A 24870-nucleotide genomic window follows, 5' to 3' on the forward strand; every position below is an offset into this window, starting at 1 on the left:
ATTCCTCTAAAGGAGATATGTGGAATATTTTGGAGCATTAAGGTAATAGTGTATTGATCCCGTATCTGGGAAATGCTTTATTACTATGAATATTACTTTTTTTGAGTCTACTCCATATTTATCTCCTATTCCTAGTTCTCTTCATGGGGAGGGTTCATGGGAAGAGAGGCTTCCACTACCTCTTCCAGTACCAAAGTCTCTTCTCATCTAAGTGTCCCTATTCTTGGTGTTATAAAAGATCTTTAAGTTTATTCTCAATAGGCTAAGATGAGCAAAGATGTTTAGACCTCTACTAAACCTCCGCAAGAAAAATTAGATTCCCCTAATCCAAAGCTCAAGTATGTAATCTTCTATTAATCTTCCTCTCTCTGTTTTTTCTTTTTTTTATGAATGATAATAAATTTATTAATTCAGAAGCAAATTTAGAGTGAGTTCATACAACATCCCAGCGAGAGGCGCGAGCTGCAACCCTTCCTTGAATCTTACAAGTAAACTAGGAAAGAAAAGCAAGAATCACAACTGAGCCCAAAATAATTCTTCCCTATTTACCCCTTGCTTAGCTAACACATCTGACAAAGTATTTGCTGATCTCCCAACCCACTGTACAGTGACCAACATATTCCTTGTCAACCAACTAAATTTCTTCATTTCATTCTTGTAACGCCACATAGCCTCTTCAGGATATTTCAACCAACCCACCACCACTTTGGAATCTCCCTCTATTATTAGGTGTTGTACCCCCAGCTGGTTTGCAAATTGCACCCCTTGTACAGCAGCTAAAAGTTCTGCCCTGATGGAGTCCCCAATTCCCAAGGGACCTGAGTAGAGCAACAAAATCTCTCCCTTCTCATTTCTCAGAGCACCCCCCATTCCGGATAATCCTGGATTACCCATGCTACTTCCATCAAAGTTCAACTTTAGTGAGCCTTCGGATGGAGGAGACCAGCTTGTAATTGATTTGTGCTTTAGAGATGAACACCTCGCTACTGCTGACCAATTTCTCCAAAGGTCATTAAAGGAGAATTGATGAAAGATTTCCAAGGTCTTCAGCCAAGGTATTGCCCTATTTAACACACAGTCTTTCAAATCCTGACTGCTCCTTTCCTTTTCTTGAAAAAATCTAATATTCCTTTCTTCCCAAAGAGTCCAAATCAAGGCAGCACGAGCACATCTCCACATAATTCTCCCTATTGTTGTAGGCCAATAAAAGGTAGAATGGTTGAAGAGCATGTGAACTTCTGCTGGTAAACTCCAACTACCCCCAAACAACGAAAGTAGCCAAGCCCAAAAGTCTGCAGAAAAAGGGACAAGATATTAATAGGTGGTAACAATCCTCACCGTGAGCTCTACAGAGGATACACCAATTAGGAGAAATACAGAGGAAAGGTCTTCTCTTTTGTAGGTTATCCAGAGTGTTTACTTTCCCATGGAATACTTCCCAACAAAACGCCATAATTTTTGGGGGAACTGGCCTACACCAAATTTCTTTTGACGAAAAGGGTTGGTGAGTAGAAGGTTGAGAGATGGACTTGAAGAAAGAAGCACAAGTGAAGGTTCCATTGGGTCTAAGAGTCCAAACCCTCTTATCTGGCTTGGAGGGATCCAAACAAACCTGATTAAGACAACCAAGCAAAACAGAAAGAGAATCAATATCATCCCTAAGTCCTCTACGAAACCCAAAATCCCAAGTAGGATCTAAGGGTGTTCCCAAAGGTGAGACGAATTTTGAGACCACCTCTTTTTTGTACAAAGAAACAAAAAATAGCGAAGGGAACAAATCCTTTAAAGGTGTGTCTCCTACCCAAATATCCTCCCAAAAATGGACAGAGTTGCCAGAACAAACTTCATACCTGATAAAATTGAGGAATTGAGGAAGGGTATTGTGAATAGCCTTCCAAGGTGCTGCTAGGTTAGCTTGCCTTGATACACCATCATCCCATCCATTCTTTGACCTCCCATGAATGCTTCCCACCACCTCATGCCACAATCTCTCTCTTTCCAATGGCCATCGCCACAACCATTTCCCTAACAGAGCTTGATTTTCTAGTTACCCTCCCAATTCCCAAACCCCCCTCTTCTTTACTTCTGCACACAATTTCCCAATTAACCAAGTGATCCTTTTTTTCTTGTCCCGGCTCCCATAAGAAATCTCTCATCAACTTCTCCAATTTCCTAGCTACCATAACTGGTATCCTAAAAACAGACAGAAAATAAGTAGGTAAGTTAGCCAAGGTAGCTCCTATTAGGGTAATTCTCCCTCCTAAAGAGATATAATTCCTCTTCCATGAGGCTAATCTCTTCTCAAACTTTTCTATCACTGGGGTCCAAAATCTACTCTCCCTAGGATTTGCCCCTAAAGGAAGCCCTAAATATGACATAGGCCAAGCGGAGGTGGAACACTCAAGACACTCCGCAATAGCCTCGACCTCCCCTACGTCCAAATTTATACCCGCTATGCAGCTCTTTTCCAAATTTATACTCAAATTAGAAATAATTTCAAATCCTTTGATTAGCTCCTTTAGGTTTGCTACCTTTTCGCTAAAACCTCCTTCACAAAAGATCATTAGGTCATATGCAAACTGAAGGTGGGTGACAGGGACTTGGTGTCTCCCTATTCTCCAACCCCTAATGGCATCTTCACTGTCAGCCTTAGTAAACATCCTACTAATCACATCAGCTACTAAGGTAAAAAGGAAGGGTGAGAGTGGATCCCCTTGCCTGACACCCCTGCAAGCTGGAAAAAAGTCCCTCACCATACCATTTACCAGAATAGAGTAGTGGCAAGTACTGATACACCCAAAAATCCAACTACACCACTTGTCCCAAATCCACAGTTTTGCATAACCTCTAATAGAAACTTCCAGTCCACCAAATCATAGGCCTTTTCAAGATCCAATTTACAAATGAAACCTCTCTTACTAGACCTATTCATTTCCTCCACACACTCATTCGCAATTAAGATCTGATCTGTTATTTGTCGCCCTTGAATGAAAGCCCCCTAGGTTTCACTAATGATAGAAGGGAGGACTGTTTTGATCCTCAACGAGAGCACTTTAGCCAGAATTTTATAGATGCTTGTCACCAGACTAATAGGCCTATAATCTTTTGGGTGGTTGGCATCATTCTTCTTAGGTATCAAGGCCAAAAAAGTGGCATTAATTCCAGAGCTTATAGTGCGATTGTCTGCAAATTCCTTAAAGACTTCAACTAAATCCTCTTTCAACACCTCCCAACAGTCTTGATAAAAACCCATTGTAAAGCCATCTGGACCTGGAGCCTTGGATCTATCCATTAGAAAGACAGCTTTCTTAATCTCTTCTTCCTCGAAATCCCTTTCCAGCCACCTTGCCACTCCATCACCAATTCTTGGCCAATCGACCCCTTCCACGACTGCTCTCTCACTCAAAGGTCTTCTATAAATCGATTTGAAGTGGTCCACAAATTTTCTGGCTATGTCATCCTGGTTGGTAATCACCTCCTCTCCTATCTCTAGCTTGGTCACAAAATTCTTTCTTCGTCTCCCATTTGCCAAATCATGGAAGAATCTAGTATTCCCATTGCCTTTCGTAATCCACTTGTGTCTAGATTTTTGTCTCCAACTGATTTCTTCCCTCAGTAACACCTCTTCCAAATCCTTTTTCAATTGTCTCCTTAACACTTTGTCCTCCTCACTCAGCCCATTTTGAGATTCCTTTACATCCAAGTTCTCTATTCGAGAGATTAGGCACAATTTTTGCTCCTCAATTCTACCAAAATGATCTCTATTCCACTCTTTTATTTTGGCTCTCAACCTTTTAAAATTCTTATGAAAATTGATCCCCTTCCATCTTACCCCCCTCTCCTCCTCACCCCACCATTCCTTCACTACTCAAAGAAAAGGAATTAGGCAGTGTATTTTACATCCTTTATCTCTTTGTCTCTTATAATTCATTATCTTCCTCATACTGTGCCTTCATTTCATCTATTTCCACTGTGTCAATTCCCTACAATGTTACTAAGTCTATTTCAAAACCTAAGTATACAGCTGCTTTGCTGGAGGAAACAAGTGCCTTGGAAAAAAAATAACACTTGGAAGCTAATAAACCTTCCACAAGGCCTTAGTAAAAAGGTTCCTTTTTAGCTAGTATTTAAAGGGCCTTAGTAAAAAGGAAAAGTCCTTTGAAGAATCTGCTCCACAGTCATCTTTTGAACAATTTGGAAGGAAAGAAATGCTCAGGTTTTTTAGGACAATTCTTCCCAACTAGGCCTTTAAACAGATCAAATTCGAATAGAATCAACATTTGAATTTAAATTAGATTAAAATTACTGATATTCAAATTCAACTCAATATACGACAGATATCAAGAATTCAATTTAGCTTAATGTCCAATTCAATTAGATTATGCATAATTTATTCCTGGTTTAGTGATTTCCCCATCTTCATAAGAAACTGCAAACTAAAAAGAAGATGAAAAGATGCTAATGCCTGTAAAATCATGGCAATAGCAAGTTTGGCCACCGCTGTGGTCTGTGGTGAATGAGATAACCTCCAGTGTCCAGTGGGTACGGATAACAATGCGGCAAGCAGCAAGAGTACGCAGGGGTCTTCTCAAGCAAGGAGATGGTAGCGACAATGATGGCTGATAACAGACTGAGACAGGCAATCGATCAACAGCAATAGGTGCGACAAGTAGGGGATAGCAAGCAGCAGTGGTGGGCTGGTGGCCAGTGGGCGGTTAGGCAATAGGATCAGGGTCCATTCAGACAGAGAAAGGTAGGGGAGAGTCAAGAGACTGAAGTAGATTCGTAAATCAAAATGGGGCCTAACGAATTTGGGAGGGGAGGAGGAATCATTTAGAGTTTAGTGTTTTATGCTTTTACCCCTGTATATATATTCGACCAAATCAGGCCATATCTGAATTTTATCTGATTAAATAATTGGTCAAAAAACTATATTCGAATTCGATCAATATCCAAATCGAACTATCTGAATTTGACTAGATTATGTCAAATCTTGTATTTGAATTCAGATTTTCTAGTACCATTTACAGGCCTATTTCCAACAAGAGGAACTCATTTGACATATGACTAGGAAAACCTATTCGGGACTGGCAACAGTGGCAGATTTCAGGGATGTCCCTTACTCCCATTTTTTATTACAATATTTTTTATAATTATTACTGATCAGTCACAACTCATACAATATTAGTATATAGCTACTTGTTGCACACTGTACATTTTTGACATAGTGATAATGAGTACTTGACGGTTACTTAGAGAAAAAAAAAATCTTCCAAGAGGCAAAGAAATGTTGGGATGCAAGTTAGTGTTCATTATGAAGCACAAAGTAGAAAAATCAGTTGACAAGGCAAGAACAAGATTTGTAACCAATGGAGAGAAACAAATGGCATTGACTACACAAATACCTTTACTCAAATACTAAATAAGAGTTATGTTTAGCTTCAAATCTTGGATTGGAAAAGAAAGAGAAGGAGAACTAGGGGAAGGAATTCCCTCTAGAGAGGCCAAGAAGCTAAAGAGACTTTTTTTATTGGAAATATGAGGGATTTTCTGTGGGAACCAGGAAAAAAAGGACCATCTACTCACCTGGGAAATAGTGTGTTAAGAGTAAGGAAGAAGGATGTTTAGGTTTAGAGAATTTACAGAGTAGGAACTCTTGTTGTTGGTGAAGTGGTTATGGAGATGGCCTTTAGAAAGAGACAGGTTGTGGCATGAGGTAATTGCGAGTATTCACGGAGTCTTGGAAAATGGCTGGGATGCTGGCGTCTCTCGTCAGGCTACTATGGCAACACCATGGAAAGCTATTCACAGTATCCTTCCTCTTTTTCTCAACTTTGTCAGGTATGACGTTTGTACTCTTTTGGGAGGACATTTGGGTAGGTAATCAGTCTCTAGAGGATCTCTTCTCATCTCTTCACTCCATTTCTTTGATTAGGAAAGAGGTCGTTTCCAACTTACTCTCCTCACCTATTTTTCTTTTGTACTTGACTTGGGATTTCGGCTTCAGAAAGGGGTTGAGGGTGATGAGCCTCTTGTGCTTCTGAACTTTTGCTTCTTCTTGATAGTGTTTGTCTGGACCCTTCCAAGCCCGATATAAGGCTTTGGTCATCCAGCCCAAAAGGTACCTTTTCTTATGCTTCCTTTTTCAAGGCCCTTTGTTCCCACCCTATTCCTAGGGTGTTACCGGTTAAGGAACTTTGGTTTAAGCCAGTGCCACCCAAAATTTCTATTTTTTTGTTGGCAAGTGTTTCGTGGAAAGATTTAACACTTGGGACAACCTGCAAAAGAGAAGACCTTTCTTGTATTTGTCACCTAACTGATGCTTTTTATGCAAAGCTAGTGAGGAGACTTGCACTCACTTGTTTCTATCTTGTCCTTTGGTTACAGCTATTTGGAGTAGGATTTTCTCTTTATTTGGGTGCAGGTGGAACCTACCAACAGAAGCTCATTTTTCGATCTGACTCTATTTGTTTAGCACACAAAGAGGGCAAAAATTATGTGGAAGAGTATTATAGCAGCCAACCTTTGGACAATTTGGGAATAAAGGAGCAGCAGAATCTTCCATGAGAAAGAAAGAAGTCTCTCAGAACTAAAGGAGTGCATTTTAACAAGAGCAATAGTGCAATACATTGGTTGAGAACCCTTATCTCATTCCACTCTTATATATTTGATGATCTATAGAGAAACTGGTTGGAAGTGGCTAATAGCTCCACTAGAAGCACTAGAGTATCTCAAATTGGTCTTCACCTGTGTATGGGTTCATAAAATTGAACTTTGATGGAAGCAGTCAAGGAAATCCAGGGCACCTAGGTGTGGCCTGTGGGTGGAGTTTTGAGGAATGAGGCTGGCAACTTATTATCTCTTTTCTCAGGCCCAGTGAGATCAGGAGACTCTACTAGAGCTCAACTACTAGCTGCAGTACAAGGAATTCAGATTGCAAGCCAACTAGGTGTCAACAGATTATGTATTGAAGGAAATTCTAAGGTGGTGGTAGGGTGGTTACAGATCCAGATTCTGCTATTTGGAAATACAGGGAGTTATTAAGGAACATCAAGTGGCTAACAAGGGATAATGACAATCAGAATACAATGGGTGAGCAAGTCAGCTAATGCCATGGCTGATGGCTAAACAAGGGGCTGTTAGGGAATTACTGTTTGTGGCTGAGTTGTAATACTTAAATTTTTCAGTTCGACTTTCAGTTTTTTGGGCTCAAGGGTGTGGCTGCATCTTGTGCCCCCCAAGGGGAGCTTGTAACTGCTTTAATCTCTCGTCAATAAAATCTATTCGTTTATCAAAAAACAAGTAGGGAGGAAAGAGAAGAACACGGTTGTGTAAATCAGAAGAGGAAATGAGGGTATCATGATTCATGTTACTATTTATCTTTAACATTACAAATAAGAAAAATACAGAAATACCCCTACAACCCAAGTTACAACTATACCACTGAGAAATTTCTCTCTTGATAATAGGTAAAATAAATATCTTCCAAGAAAAAGGCCATCACCAAATACCAGTCCTGGCTATCCAAGGTCTTGGAATGAGTAGACTGGAAATGGACCTAATATCAAGGGACAGTATGAACATTGGCTGATATTATTAAAACCACCAACTACCTACTTTAGAAACCAACATTCATTATCAAGCCATACCCCACAAAACCCACAGAAGCTAAAAATCTAAAATTCATATAGAAATCATATAACAAAGACCCACTTTAATAAATTAATGAGACCTACCATAGGTTTATCATAGAATGGAAAGTTTTGCATTTGACGCACTGCATTACTAGCAGCTGTAACTTCACTAAATGCAACCCATGCTTGGCCTCGAAGCTTGGAAGTTTTCAAGGCAACAACATCCAAAATCCTTCCATACTGTGAGAATAAAGCATAAAGAGACCTCTTCAATTCTGCCAAAGAAGAATGTATACAAAGAAGGCATCAGAAAATTGCATAATATAATTTATAATAGCAAGTGTATGTTAATAATTACAGTAGTTAAACATAACTGCAAATATGAATATGTAGAATTACAATTGAAAGGTAAGAAAATTCGAATAACAGCATAGTGATTTTATTTTCACCTTTTCTTATGCATGCAGATTCTCTCTTGTACTATGGTTCATATTGAAATTGATTCAGTACACCAAAAAAAACAAAAAAAAATATTATGGAACTTAATAAAATAAACACAAAAAAGGAACTGCAAAATGGTAGTATATATGCTTGCTTTGGTATAAAAAAAATAAAAAAAATAGCCAAGACATGATTCCTTGAAGGATCTCCAGAAGGAAAGACCACGCAGATTATTAATAATAATACCTTCGCATGGATACATAATTTATTATAGTAAACATGAAATATATCAAAATGAAAAAAGAGATACATAACAGCAATGAGAAATCACCAAGAAGATTTGTATACTGAATTAGCAATCATCACCCTAAAAAACACTCATACATTCTGAACTCCACAGTGGCAAGTCCTCCCAAACCCTACTAAATAAAGCTTCAACCCCCACCCCTCCAAAAAATCAATGATCAACCCCCGCATTTACAATACAATGACCAGAACAAGAAAAACTGTGCAAAATGAACATAACCTTCTCCTCTATAAGGAATGTACAACATAAGCTTTTTCCAGTCCAGAAGGAGTACTACAACATCCTAAACCTCATAAGCATCTCTCTACACCTCCATAATCTCCTGCTCCTTTGTACATCATATTTGAGAGTTTTTTCTATTCTCTTTTTGGCTGCAGGTGGGACCACCACAAGAGGTGGTGGATATCTTCAACCCAACTTTCTTGAGGCAACCAAAGAAGAGAGGAAGGATAATTGTGGAGAGCCATTAGGGCAGCAGTTGTTTGGACAGTGTGGGAGAGAGGAATAACAGAATTTTTTCTGCAAAGAAGAGGTCTTTGAAGGAGGTTCTAGATAGTATTAAAGTGAAGGTAGCTTTTTGGGTAAAAACCATTGACAGTTGCCACAACTTCTTAGTGCCTGACATTATATGTATCTGGAGGGAAGTAGCAAATTCCTCCAAGGAAAAGAAGAGATAAAAATGGAATGGAAACCCCCAGTAGGTGCTAAAGTAAAACTGAACTTTGGGGAGCTCATTGGGCAACCCAGGGTTGGCAGGAATAGGTGGTGCAATTAGAAACTAGGAGAGTAGGATACTGGCATTATTCAGGGCCAATTGGTACTGCAAATTCGGTGAAGACTGAACTATTGACACTACCAATAGGGGCTCAGGCTTGCAAAACAATTGGGCTTCAGACAAGTGGAGGTGGAAGAGGACTCAAAAGTCACTATCTCATGGGCAAGATGTAATACACAAATCCCATGGACCCTCAAACATGTTTTCAGGGAAGTGGAAAGGGTAGCAAAGGACCTAAATGCTGAATTCAAATGGATTAGGAGTGCAAATGGGCTAGCTGACTCCCTAGCAAAACAAGGGACTGTAAGACAGCATTTGTACTGGGCTTCTTTGTAAATCAGCCTATGTATTGTGAAGACATTTTGTACTTACTCACTATTAATACAACAATATAAATTTTTGCTGATCATAAAAAAACATACCATCGTTTGTTTTACAAGTATCCCTGTCCACTCTGCATATCAATCCACCTTTGCAGATTCTGAATCTTTAATCCTCTCATTCTTCTAACTTTAAAACTGTTCTCCCTTCACATTCTTCCCTCCAAGAAGAATATAACCAAACTCCTTCCCACTTAAACCATTCTGTCTATCACCTTCTCAATCTCATTTTTTATCCATTTGAATCATGTTGTCCAATGGGCAGGAACCATCCAAAATTTCTTGACCTGATTCATCTCCCCCTCAATTCTAAATAATTTTCTAGAATATTCAATTGCTTACCACACAAAGATTCTATTTTGAAGCTATTGTTCTGAAAAACTTGCCCTCAACATGCATGTTCTGGGACCATGACACCCCTCAGAACATGCAACAATGTTTATATGCCCATATTCAATTTCAAGCTAATATGCACAGTTGTGAAACTAGTGTTGTAAATCTAGGGTTTGTATGAGAAAGAAAGAAAGAAAGAAAAAAAGAAAGAAAGAGAGAGGAAGAAGAAGAAGAAGAAGAAAAGAATGTGTCAAGTGGTGTGTTTCTGTTACTATTCACACCCTCAAAAGGCACTTTATATTTTAAAGCAAGAAATTACAAGGAGGCCCCTACTTGGGCACCCAAATACAAAGAGTACAAACTACAAAGAGAAGAGGAAAAGATTAAAAACACCCTTGCCTAAACTTTCTCAACACTTCCCCTCAAGCTGAGAATATATGTCAATCATGCCCAACTTGGCAAGGTTCTTAGCAAACTTTGGGTGGTGAACACCTTTAGTGAGGCAATCAGCTAGTTGGTCTTTCGACCTTACAAAAGGAAGGAAAAGCTTACCCTTCCATCAACTGGGAGATACTTGGGATATCGTCGCCTATCACAACAATGTCATCAAATGTCATTAACAGATACTATCAACATTGTTACTCTTCCATCAACTCTTCTAATGAATAAGGTGTGATATGCCTGAGATTGAGAAAACCCAATTTTTATGATAGCATTTTTGAACTTGTCAAACTAGGCTCTAGGAGATTACTTGAGCCTATACAAGGACTTCTTCAAGCGGCAAACTTTTCCTTTACTGTTAGAAAAGCTTACCCCAGGTGGTAAGTCCATATACACTTCCTCTTGTAAGTCCCCATTAAGGAATGCATTCTTCACATCCATTTGATATAAAGGTCAAGGGTAATGGGCAACAAAAGACATGATCACACGAATAGAGTTCATTTTAGCAACTGGAACAAAGGTTTCCAAATAATCAATGCCATAAGTTTGTGTGTATCCTTTGGCAACAAGCCAAGCTTTGTACCTCTCAATTGAGCCATCTGCCTTGTGCTTAATGGTGTATACCCACTTACACCCAATAGGAATCTTATCCTTAGGACAAGGAACAACCTCCCAAGTCTAGTTCTTTATTAGGGCCTCCATCTCTTGGTTCATAGCTTCCTTCCAGTGAGGGGACTGCATCGCCTCTGTAACACTACGAGGGATGGAAACAAAGAGATGGCGGAAATATAGTTACAATAGGAAGGTGAGAGAGCATCATAAGACACATAGTTAGTAATAGGATACTTGCTACATGTCATTTTCCCTTTTCGAATGGCAATAAGAAGATCAAGATCAGGATCAGTAATAGAATTATCAGGAAGTTCAAGATTACCTGAGTTTGGGATATCAGATTGTGATGGGCATTATGCTTTAAGAGCCACCCTCTTACTATGCCTGATGAAAAACTGATGCCAGGGCCAAGGTCGATACACAGGAGGAGGAGGAGGTGGAGGAATGCCATCATTACAAGGAAAAGAGGGAGGAGGAGGAACGGAAGAGACAGGGACAGCAAGGCAGAAGGGAATCCAATCTTCACTTGCATTCCCCCCTGAAGAAAAGGACAAGATGATTAGAAAAAAAAAGGACTCCAAAAAGGTAACATCCTTAGAGACACATCTCTTTCTAGAGAGAGTATCAAAGCATCTATAATCTTTCTGGATAGGAGAATAACCGAGGAAGATACATTTAACTGACTTAGGATCAAACTTACGTCGGAAAGACTCATATCATGAACAAAACAAACACAACCAAAGATTTTGAGGGGGAGATTAAAAGGAGATTCATCAGGAAAGAGAAGTTGATATGGAGACTAAAGATTAAAGGCCTTTGAAGGAAGTATGTTGATGAGATACATAGTTGTCTCAACAACATCACCCCAGAAACAGGTGGGAACATGAGTCTAGAAAAATAAACCTTGAGCAACTTCAACCACATGCCTATTCTTCCTTTCGACTACCCCATTTTGTTGTGAGTATGACTATATGAACTTTGGTGAATAATGAATGCCCCGATCTTCAAAAAATCTATGCAAATGATGTTCAAAGTATTCCTTGGCATTGTCAGATCTTATTATCCTAACTCTTTTCTCAAACTGTCTCTATCATATTCATGGAGTTTTAAACCATCATAGGAACTTCATCTTGACTTTTCATCAAGTAGAGCCATGTACACCGACTGTAATCATCAATAAAGAATATGAAGTATTTATACCCACTCATGCAAGGGATAGCATATGAGCCCCAAACATCAATATGGATCAAATGAAAAGCAACATTACTTCTTTACGACTCGCAAAATATGTGCTTTACATTGTTTTGATAGATGACAAACTTCACATTCAAAGTCCAACTTTGACATTGAGTCAAATAAATTTGGGAAAAAAGTTTTACAAAATTGAAAGACGTATGACCAAGACAACAATGCCATAATTTCAAAAGACTCATTTTCTCATTTGAACAAGACTCAGTCTGGCTCGATAATCCATGCTCTGAAGATCCATCAAAGAAGTATACTCCAACTTCATACCCACTTCCAATCTTCCCCGTGCTCAGGCCCTAAAAAACACAATGGGTAGGAAAAAAGGTTATTAAGAAACTATGGGATTTTGTAAGAGAACAAACAGACAACAAACTTTTATGTAACTGGGGCACATGAAGAACAAATTCAAGAGAAAGGTTATGAGTGAGTTTGACTTCACCCTGACCCGAAATAAGGGTCTAAGATCCATCAGCAACAGTAATCTTGCCCTTCCCTGGGATTAACTTATATGAGGTAAAATGTGAAAGCATACCAGTCATATGGGCATTGGCCCCGAAGTCTACAATCCATGGACTAAAAGATGTGGAACAAGCAAGTGCAATACCTGTCTTGACGTATGAACTAGATGGAATACTAGGTCCAAAACCAATGAGAAGGATGTACCACCCTTTTCCAACTACAACAATATATTCCTGAATTTGTCCATTACATCAGAGGAGTCAAGAAAAGGTTGAGCCTCATTACCAACTGTAGTCAAGTGAGCATTTCCCATCTTCCCGGTTTTAAGTGAGGATTGAACTTCCAACACCTATCCTTAGTATGTCTTGGCTTCTTGCAATAATCACAAACTACATCCTCAGCCTTCTCAATAACAGGGTACTTACTAGTATTTTGCTTAGATCGAGATGACATGAAGGGAGAGTGATCAATCACAGGAGGTTGCATCATGACTGTCCATCTACTCTCTTCCCCTTATACAAAGGAGTACGCGGAGGCAAGAGTGACTATGCCTACACTAAGAATATGTTGCCTAGTAAAATCAAACTCTAGATTCAAGACAGCCAAGAAATCAAATACTCTATTCTCCTCTATGTACTTTCGACATTGCTCACCATCTTCAAAGTCCTTTCATGCAAGAGCCTTTGTGGAGGCAAGAGTGACAATGCCGGCACTAAGAATATGTTGCCTGGTAAAATCAAACTCTAGATTCAAGCCAGCCAAGAAATAAAAGACTATATTCTCCTCTTTGTACTTTCGATATTGCTCACCATCTTTAGGGTCCTTCCATACAAGAGCCTTCAAGTGATCCATTTCTACCTAGAGAGACTGTAGAGAAGAGAAATACATAGCAACAGATCTCTCCCCCTAACGCATACTACAAGCTTCCCTCCGAAGCTGGTACACTCTAGCAGTATTGTTAACTTGGGAATAGGTGGCAACAACTCTATCCCAAGTATCTTTTGCCGTTGGAAGAAACATCTTGTTTCGAGCAATATGAGGTTGCATTGAGCAAATCAACCATGACGTTACAAGGGAGTTATCCTGTTCCCACTTTGCATATTTCGAATCTTCCAAGTTTGGCTTAACCACCTTTCCTGTGATGAATCCCAATTTACCTCTCTCAGTGATGGTAAGTTTAGCAGATTGGGACCACTCTAAAAAGTTGGTTCCATCAAGTTTAATAGTAGTTATCATACCACTAGAAATATTTGCACTTCCCGGGAGCACACCGGAAACCATCTATACATCCTTAGATGATTCCATATTCTATCAAAACATTATTGCATCAACCAAAAGGGACCCCCAATACTTAACCACAGCTAAGGACCCAAGAAACTAGGTCACCACACGGTTAAGAGACAAAAAAAGGCCAAAAAACTAGGCTAGCGCCAAAATAGAGGGAAAAGAAAACCTCCCAAAAAGTGTCCAAGGCTCAAAAAATCACGGGACCACTTCTCGTTGCTCCCATGATGAAAAACGGCCTGAATGGTCTAGGTTTTGCAGCAAAAAAACTGATTAAATGAAGTGTATCAAGCCCAACATCATATCTGGAATTTCTGTGATTTTCTACTTGAAAAGGCCACTAAAAATCATAGAAGCTTCGAATAAAGACAAGAGTGATACCAAAAATCTTCTAAAATTAGGGTGAATCAAACCATGCAGAATTCATGTACTGTCGTCGACACCTTTACGGATTGATGACGTCATCCAGCGGCGATTTGATGTCAGCAGTTCATCTCGTGGAACAGAATCAGCAAGAAAAGTAATCCAAAGTGCCCTTACCCGCTCTAATACCAAGTTGTGAAACTAGTGTTGTAAACATAGGATTTGTATGAGAAAGAGAGAGAGAGAGAGAGAGAGAATGTGTCAAGTGGTGTGTTTCTATTACTGTTCACAACCTCAAAAGGCACTTTATATTTTAAAGCAAGAAATTACAAGGAGGCCCCTACTTGGATGCCCAAATACAAAGAGAAGAGGAATAGATTAAAACCCCCTTGCCTAAACTTTCTCGACATGCTCTTCACGAACATATGTCTATTTTATCCACCACCTCTCTATTAGTCCAAAACTTCCTCTCTTAGTTAAACAAATTTTCAACCAAAAAACTTCCATTTTTTATCAATAACAGAATTCAATTTATTAATGGACAATAAAAAAACAATAATTCGGGAAGAGGTAAAGAGACTTAACTCTCCCGAGAGAGAAAAAAGAAAAGAGGATTACAATACAGCCCAAAACATTTGTTCCCTTCCCACCCCTTGTTTCGCCAATACCAAAAAAAAAAAACTTCCATTCACAGTTACAACCTGATTTTTGTACATTACACTTGACCTTCCTTTTTAAACTTCTTGCATGGACCCACCCCTTAGCCTGGAAAAGTTCAGAGATTTGTACCAACTTACTACTTTAGATCCCTTCTATCATTTATCCAGGCTAGCATTATTCTCCCTCATCACCAAGCCACTACCCTTCACTTTTAATATCTTGCTGCTAATATAATTAACTCCATTACCCTGAAATATCCCTTTTACATGCCCCAAGTCTACTCCTAGCTGTCCAATTGAAACTTCTCTCCTATTTTCCTTTTTGGTTGAACCACCATCTGCTTCTGAGTTATCCTCCCTCTACACACTTTTTCAAGAAATTCAACCTCCCTGTCCCTTTCACAGCTACCCTGAGCAAATCCATTTCATAACTTAATTTTCTGTTCTTTAGGATTAAAATCTAACTGACCCTCCCTTGCCACTACAACTTCTGCTTAGATCTTCTTCACTTCCTCAACATCCACTTCCACTTCCTTTCCATCTATCATCAACCCCCTTAGCATCAGCTTTATTGCCTCCACCTGAGCAACCAGACACCTCCTTAGAAGTTAAAACCAATAGGGATTTTAGTTCCAACATCCACATTCAAATCTCTAAAACCTTCACTTCTAACCTGCAAAGCCTCAAGATTTTTGGAGCTAAAACAACCCCACCATCTCCAAACATGAGAAACTAACCAATGGTACCTCACTCCCGTTATTAGTATTGGCAATAACAGAAGTCACCTTCAAAGAGGGTGAAAGACCCTCAACCCACATAGTATTAGAATCTCAGTATCTCACTTGCAATGAAATGTATTTTTTTCACTGTTTTGGTCATATTCTGTAAGATCTAGGATTGGGGTGCTACCCCATCACCTCTTCCATCTATTTTACTTCTTCAGTTTTACATTCAATAAAATTTTCTTTTCTTTTACCATCAAAAACACCAACAACTCTTATCAACATCTTTGAGACTCTGAAAAATGACGTGTAGACATGCACATGTGCTCCTAATGTGCTTCAGATATTGAGGACTTCAATAATTTAGCACTCCTGTTCTTACTCTTATTCCAGATTCAGATCCCATTCCATTATTTGGTACTAAGATTATCACCATCAATGTTTTCAACCCACAGTCAAAACTGACCAGTTGAACCAGCCAACCCATAACCCAGACAGATTTCCAAGTCCGTTTCACCCCCCAAACTGCTTACTTGCAAAAAAACTGTTGACTTGGTCAATAACCTGATGACCCCTCCAATTGAACCTCCAAACCGTTTGGCCTGGCCTGCAGGTCACATGTATAGATGCATAGGCATGTGTAAAGCATGGATACATACGATTGGGTGTGTGAAATAGCATTATGACATCTCTTTTAGTCTCTTTAGCCTTCTCAAGAAGCCAACACCTTTCTTCAAGCCTCCTGCCACCAAGACTTGCTTTTCTCCACAAAGGTGGGGTCTTCTTTTTTCTGATAAGCAACACATAAAAAATTTCATTAATTATGAGAGAAACATGATTACAACAAGAAGTTGTGAAAAGAACCAGCTATAGAAGCTGTCCCAAATCAGTACTACATTTGAGCCCAAAACATTGTTCTATGTACCCCTTGCTTGGCTAAGCTATCTGCCAAGCTATTAGCAGTCCTCCTGATCCATTTCACTCGGATTAACATGTCCTGTGACAGCCATTTGAATTTTCTGAATTCATTTCTCAAGTGCCATGCCACCCCCTCCCCGTTAACCAGCCACTTAACCAGTTTTAGAATCTCCCTCAATAATCAGCCTACTAATACCCAGTTCTTTTGCCTTCTCAACCCCAAAAACTGCAGCCAAAAACTCTGATCTTGCCACATCACCCTGCTCCACAGGGCCAGAGTATAAAGCAATTATGTTCCCCTCTTCATCCCTAATGACTCCCCCAATACTTGAGGGGCCTGGGTTACCCAAACAGCTCCCATCAAAATTCATTTTCTTCTAGCCATGTGTTTAATATGATGAATATAGAATATTAGAGACATGCCCAATTTTTCTGCAGATGTTCTCAAGTTTTCTGTAATTTTATCTATTTTTATATTTTATTATTTAATTTATTACATCATAGTTGAACCATTTGACCTGGATGGCTGAACCACTGACCCACCACCTGGATGAAAAGTAGTTCTGTTTCCAGATCAGTTTTTAAAACAGCGTGCACTATAACAAAACAAAGATCCTTCTGACACCAATTCTTGTAATCTATTTGCAATAGAATCAACCTCTCTAGGAATCCATCTGAACAGAACTTTGGACACTGCAAAATTGCATATTTCATTTAGATAGTAGACTAATCTTCAAGGGCCTCTATCAGCAGTTTTGGACCATGAAATGGCATTGAACTAGGCTCCTCCACCAGCAACAAGGGGATTCACAATCTCTAATCTAAACGATGCAAGCCACCAGGCCCACCCTTGGAGGGGCCATTACTTCTGCTTTAGTTGAATCAGTGTCTACAATGGGCAGGAGTGGAGCTAGGATTCTTCATTTTTTCTTAGGGAGGGCGCATTATATAAAACATAAATATATATATATATATATATTGGAGCACCATCAGGATAGGGGGCCACATCCTGTCATACCCAAGCTCAACATATATAAAGGGTCTTTAACAAAATTTAAAATGCTGGTTTTACTGGAATGTCAACCACTTAAGAATAAGAAAAATGTTGAAAATATAAAAAATGTCATGTAGACTTGTCGTAGAAACTTTTATAACATTGGAAATTTTAATCCACGAAAACATTTGTTAATATTTTATAACATTCAATTATAAAAGGCCATACTCTTTTAAATAATCACATCATTACAAAGTACTAAAATGCTTTTAGAGTGATTAAACCATTTCACAATGGCCACTTCCGCCATTTAGATAAATTTTAAGGGTTTAAAAGATTATTATAATAGTACATATTGATATTTTAGTTGTAGATATTATTTCATTGTGCTTTATTTAATACAAAAAAAAATATTTTTTAAATATGAAAATATTTAAAATATTAAAACACTGGCTTATTTTACTAAATTATATAACTAAAAATATTTTATGAACAAAAAATAAGAAGGTAAAAGTAATCCATAATGATATACTCAAAAAAATAACAGACTCAAGAGAAAAAAAAATACATTAAAACAAATTATTTGGATGATATCTCTTGTACATGTAAATTGAAACTCTAAATTAGTACCACTTGCAAAGTAAAACTTGTTAAGAATAATATAAAAGACTTTAACACACTGTAGAATACATCAAGACATATTCCAATAATATTTCATGTTGATTCCCATGGATACGGAAATTTTTTATTTGGACAAGGAGATTTTTTGCTTAGCAAGGGAAGCTGGAGAAATCTTTATTTGGACGAGGTCAGCCAATAGTGTGGCTGATACTTTGGCAAAGCAGGGGACTCAAAGGGAAAATCTCTTTTGGCTGTATTATAAATCTTGGGGTAAATATGGGGTCAACACTCATGCTGTGAGTGGTTGACATTGTATGTTTCCTTTTTCTAATTTAATGAAAGTTACTGTTTCCAATCAAAAAAAAAACCATGGATATGGAAATATGCCATGTAAAATTGGAAAAATTAGGAAATATTTAGGCAAATCAAATCATGGATGTTTTCAATCTGCTACAAATGGGGCCACTAAAATCCCAAATGATATTTCCATCATGACTTGAGAACTCCCCCTGTAAGACCTGGCCAACCTGGATAAGAAAGGGAACTTCTATTAAACTTTATTTATACAATCTCCTAAAAGGAGTCATTGCTTGGTTTAATGGTAAAACCTCAAGCTAACTAGTTCAAGAATGTGGGTTCAAGTTTGAGAGAAGCCACTTTGTGCAAAAAATGCCAAAGGTCATGTCCATATCTAGTCCACCCTTCCCAAGACCCCATACCAATATTGGGTAATGGCCTTTCACACTTTCCTAAAATACCAGAATAGCTCTAGCCAAAATCCCTATTTTCTATATTTATTTATCTATTCTGTTGCTGTTAATGTTCCAGGCTTCCAGCCCTTGAATTAAAACCTCTTCACCATGCATCTTTAGATCCTTTTAAGGTTTACGAATCACTTAAAACAAAGAGATTATAATGCACGTAAAAGGAAAAGGATGAACAATGATAGTAATCCAAGGTATCAGGAGCAAAATAAAATTTAAAAAAAAAATGATAGAATATAGATAGCCTATGCTTCTTAGTTAACCCCTAAACCTAAAGGATATTGTTATAGCTGACTTATGGAGGATGTTTCAGTCATTTACCTTTCTTATTTTATGATGTGTATCGTCTTTTCTATCCTATTTTAAGTGGTGTCTCCCATACTTAAATAGGGGCACTATAGCCTTTGTATATACTTTTAAAATTGAATAAATATGGATCAGCTGGGCTAGACAGTTGACTTCTTTTGCACTAACTGACTTCTCTTTCTCTCCTTCTTCTTACTTCTCTTAACTTAACATTGTATTTCTATTTCTACAGTGCTGGATTAGTCTGAACCACTATTTCAGATATAATAGGATTTAGGAATTAAAATATAGAACTCCAAAGGAATCAGCACTTTCAGAATGTGTGAACAATGAACACTAAAAACAGAAGAGACCTTTTACATATCAATCAATGGACGTTATATACATTTATTACCCTAATGTAAAAATACCTAGATACTCCATATGATATCTATACTCTATAGATGAACTAAATAAACACAAATAATAACAACAAAAGAAAATATAAAAATAGGCTTTTTTATCTTTTGCAACTTTACTCCAATTTCTAAAAGTAAACTGCATCCATGGTTAATTCCTAAGAAATAAAGTTTACAATAATAGGATTAATCTGAAAAAAGGCAAATAACCCCAAAATAGCAACTTCTGTCAGTACCATGCATATTTCATATTTTATAATTTGCTTGGATAAGCAATTCAAGACCTTTCTAATAATGTCAAAATAAAGGCAAACAAGCGACACAAGTGATGAATTTAAGAAAATCTTCCTTCTGCTTAGGATTGACATTCAAGTAAATGACATGGTTATGAGTATTAGTTACTTTGTGCACCACATCATTCTGTCCTTGTTTCCAATCCCAAAAAAAAAAAAAAACGTAAAAAGAAATCTCTTGGTTCCAAAAATAAACAAAGGGAAGCCCATCATCAAGTTTGGAGTAACAAGCCTGAATACCCCAAACACAAAGTCGTGTTGTATCTTTTTCAAAAAAAGTACTCATCAACACTTGTATAAAAGTCATTCTGGATCTAGTTGGATACAATTTAGTCTTTTTAAGAGGGCTTCAAAATCTCCCTTCTATGCCTATATCCAAGAAAGCCGACATAATTTGAAACAATAGGGCGAATTTAAAACATTGCACTCTCAAGATCCCAAACGCATCTGAGGTCTAGTCTTTTTAACCATTTTGCTCTGTAACATACTTGAAATCCAGCACGAATGATTCAGAACCTAGACACTAAATGAGCAATCAAAAGCAACCAAGAAATTCATCTAGAAAACCTAGAGTGTGTGAAAATACCCACTAAAATAATAATCCACTTACAGGTTTATCATGCAGAGCGAGCTTTTAAGCTTTAAAAAAGAAGTTAAACTCAAAATCTTTAACAAAAGGAGCTATTTTCGTGGATAAGTTACTAATAGTTTCAATAATTCAATTGATCTCTCAAGGACTTACTACTCCTGTTCCAGAAACGTACTAGCCAAACTTAAATAAATCAAATGTGAAAGTAAATGCATAATTAGCACGTCACTAAAGGATGTTGCAAGTTTTTAATAGCGATATCAAGTATAAACCGTTCAATAAATCGCTTAAATCTTTTACGAAGTTCGAAAAAATAAATGTTATGTTGTCTGTCCCAACCAGATTGTTTTGCTGCCTCGAATCATCCATATTTCATTCATAACTAAAAACAAACGCACGAAATATGAAAAGAATATGAGAGAGAACCAATAGGAAGTTAAAGGAGCTTCTTTGAGTAAATCTAAGAAACTGATACGAAATTGGGTAAAAACAAAAAGTCATGTTATAAAACTGTGCAGCGCACACGAAGAGAAATATGTCTCTAAGAAACCGAGACCAAATGCGAGTAGAAGTGTAGAACAAAAGCCATTTATGAAGCTGCATGTAGTGTAAGAGCGCCCAGATAGAAATTCATATCTGAAAGGTCCCCCTGTAAAACCTAATTCTGAACATAATATCTCCCGTAAGAAGAAGCAAGTAGAAAGAGGGTTTTCTAAACCTTACCTTCTTTCTTGACTTTCTCATTGAGGTTCTTGATGTAAATGGTTTGGTTCGGAGGAATGTCTCCAGAGAGCATGATGGCTGCAGGAGAGGGAGATTTGAAAGCTTCAAAACGCAGTACGCCTACTAAAGATACTTCAACCGAAACGAATCACTAATCAAGTCCTCTGACCTCTGTGGTTTATAAAACCATCGATTGTCGCCGTTTACGTTATACAAGCCTACAACTTCATCATGGCCCGGGCCGGGGCTGGCTTAGCACCTGGGATAGGAGGCTTCACCTTGGCCCGGCCCGGAGGAATTGGGATATTCTCCCCTCACATAGACCTTAAAGCCACATAACATGTTAGTAAGGGATATATGTTCCTAAATCGATCCTGGTATGATGAATCAATTTTTGGTCACGTATCGATTTTTTGGCTAAGTATCTCGCCATTTGGTCTGCTTCCAAGTGGCCGATGACTCAGATGCCGAAGTGGAGCTACCTAGGTGCCGAGCTGCCTATGAGGTGCTGGGCTGACCAGGTGGGAAGCTGCTTAGTGGCTAGCTGAATTGATGAGCTTCGTTATTCTTTAGAGACCTACAAGGAACCAAATGTCAGAGGACCCGGGGTGGCTAACCTAGCGAGGTCACTCTGATGCTTAAATCAGTACTCTCATAGTAGACTGCGAGCTAAAAATCACAAAGTCTGAGAGCTAGAACTTGCTTACTTGCCCGCTTCTTGTCATTGGTGTTGGTGCCTTTATATAGGCCTCGCTCATGTACTGCCCCCGAGCTCTCCAGGAGGTCGTGTCTAACTGGTCCGAGATTCCTGGAGGTAACCGCCATGCACGTTGACCACCCTCTAGATCATTCGGCACGTGGGCCAACTTCCAAGGATCGTGGGAGTGTTTGGATATGCATGTCGAATTCGTCGGCGAGCACGTCTTGCAAATCACCAGGTCGGTGCATGTGCTAGGTCGCCAGGTCACGCCTGGGCCAGGTTGCCAGGTCGGTGCCTGTGCCAGGCCACCAGGTCGTGCCTGTGCTAGGCTGCCAGCTTGCACCAGGGCCAGGCCGTCAGGTCACGTCTGGGCCACTAGGTGGGACACCATCAACTTGGCTAAGGCAAATTATTGCCAAAGTGATTTCGAGTGTCACCTATTTGTTCCGATGTGCCATGTGTCACAATATCATTGGAGAACCAAATCCGCCCTCATCATGGTACTATCATCGAGATGTTTCCAATACATAATGGGAATGTGTTGTGGGGTGCCTCCTTATAGGGCGCAAATGTAAACTCTCCTAAATCTTAATGTGCAGCCATAAACATATTGTGAGGTCCGTGTGAGTAGCAGAACCCCACTAGGCCCAAAGCACTCTCGGGCCTAAAACTTGTGAACTGAGTTAAGGGAAACTTGGGTCAATGTTTGAACATACTCAAACTTGTGGACTAAGTTAAGGGAAACTTCGGTCAATGTTTGAACATACTCCTAAGTAACAAGTATAATGTGAAGCCCACAGACGTTGAATGATTATAGGGCTCATGTATTTTAAAACTGGTGTATAGTCTCATCATTGGTTCTACAACCTTCTTACATAACTTTGGTCTTTTACTCGTTTACTTAATTTGGTCTGTGATTGAATGAATCAGCTTGAGTGTCTTTTTTCAAGGTCAAATGGGTTCAGTGTAAAAAATATAAGGTGATTCGGTAAATGCATAAAAGAAAGGTAATTCACCAATAGGGGTGTCAATAGGCCGTTTTGGTTGGATGATCTCTCCGAATTAAAATCAGACAGGTTCGACAGGCCAATAAAACATATTGAGTTGGACCAATCTAGGCTTAATGGTCCAAAATATTTATTATATTGGATTAGACTTGGTCATCCGTGAAAGATTTATATTGGATTGGGTTAGATTGAACCAATATCTTATACATTGAAAGTATACAAGAATACAGGTGTCAATGGACCGGGGTTATGTTGGAACCAATTTAAATTAAAAATAATTTGAACATATCAGTCAGTCCAAACATTGAATTGGGTTGATTCAAATGGTCCGAAGTATTCATCGAATTGGATTGGACGTTGATCAAATTGGACCAAATGCGGTCCAATTGACACCCCTACTCATCAATTGACATCGGTCGAGAATTGTAGGTTACAGACAATGTTTTAAAAATCAGTCCAGGAATTGAACCGGTCGGAAAGGTAACTGGTCCCTAGTTTTCCCCATTTTAGCAGGTAATTCAGTATCTGCATCAGCATCACAAGTCAGAACCGCCTGAACCCAGACACTTTTCTTTGAACTGGATCGAGGTCTGATTCCAGTTTGATGTGGTTCAACCAGTCAAACTGGTTTTCAAAGTTAAAAAAAAAAAAAAAAATCAAAACAGAGAAAAGTTCCCAAAATTCAAATTTAAGGCAGTAATTTTCTTTATTCCAAAGTCTCAATTTCATGTTCACTGCCCATGCATTTATAAATGTTTGGGAAAATCCCGATTAGTACCTTGTACTTTGGGCCTAGTGTCACTTTGGTCCCCAAGCTTTAAAATGCAACAATTCAATACCCAAACTTTCAAAATATGACAATCCAGTATTTGTCGTTAACTAGCTGTTAACCAACCGTTAAGTGGTATTTAAAAAAGACACAATTGCCCTTCAAGTGTTATTTAATTTTCTTTATCAACCATCTAAACGTTGAAAAAAAAAACATTCCAAAATCCTTGTCTTTTCCAACATTCAAGAAAGTTGGAGTCATGTTTGAGTGGACATTCTAGTGACCCCAACTTTATTGAATAGAAGAGGCAAGGATTTGAGGTTGTTAATTTTTTTGTCAATGTTTGGATGGTTGATAAAGAAAATTAGATGACACTCGAAGGGCACTTGTGTCATTTTCAAAATGTCACTTAATGGCTTATTAACAACTAATTAACAATAGGTACTAGATTATCATGTTTTGAAAGTTCAGGTACAAAATTGTCACATTTTAAAGTTTGGAGACCAAAATGGCACCAAATTGCTTGAGGGATATTTTCCAACATTAATGTTTTTGCTTTCATTTGTATTTGAAGTGATCACATCAGAAAAAAAAAAAAGATCAAAAGCAAGTTGTAAATAATACATGTCTTTGGAATTGATGAGGGCGGATTTGGCCCTCCAATGATATTGTGACACATGGCACCTCAAAACAACTAGGTGACACCCGGAATCACTTAGGCAACAACTTGCCAAGTTGATGGTGTCCAACCTGGCAGCCTGGCACATGCGTCGACCTGGCAACCTGCAAGACGTGCTCGCCGACAAATTCGGCATGCATTCCCCACGATCCTTGGAGGTTGGCCCTCGTTCCAGAAGATGGTCAACGTGCATGGCAGTTACCTCCGAGGATCTCAAACCAGTTAGACATGACCTCTCGGAGATCCCGGGGGGCAATACGTGAGCAAGGCCTATATAAAGGCACCAACCCCAATGACAATGGGGGGGGCAAGCAAGTAAGCAAATTCTCTCTCTCAGACATTGTGATTTTTAGCTCACATTCTACTATGAGAGTACTGACTTAAGCATCAGAGCGATCTCGCTGGGTTAGCCACCCCGGGTCCTTTGACATTTGGTTCCTTGCAGGTCTCT

At 38.7% G+C, this 24870-nt stretch overlaps 1 protein-coding gene across 1 annotated transcript in view; it reads right to left on the reverse strand.

Annotated features, from left to right (window-relative positions):
• Positions 1-21441, reverse strand: part of U2B'' (U2 small nuclear ribonucleoprotein B) — a 38390-nt gene extending 16949 nt beyond the window's left edge. The window contains exons 1-2 of the mRNA XM_010258689.3: positions 21265-21441; positions 7737-7909 (exon numbers count right to left, since the gene is read on the reverse strand). Coding sequence (XP_010256991.1) covers positions 7737-7909; positions 21265-21337 — 246 coding nt within the window. The 5' untranslated portion in view covers positions 21338-21441. The remainder of the gene's footprint in view (positions 1-7736; positions 7910-21264) is intronic.
• Positions 21442-24870: the final 3429 nt, after the last annotated feature.

This window comes from Nelumbo nucifera, chromosome 2 (assembly GCF_055504915.1).
Source record: "Nelumbo nucifera cultivar China Antique chromosome 2, China Antique-T2T, whole genome shotgun sequence".
Classification (NCBI taxonomy): Eukaryota; Viridiplantae; Streptophyta; class Magnoliopsida; order Proteales; family Nelumbonaceae; genus Nelumbo; species Nelumbo nucifera.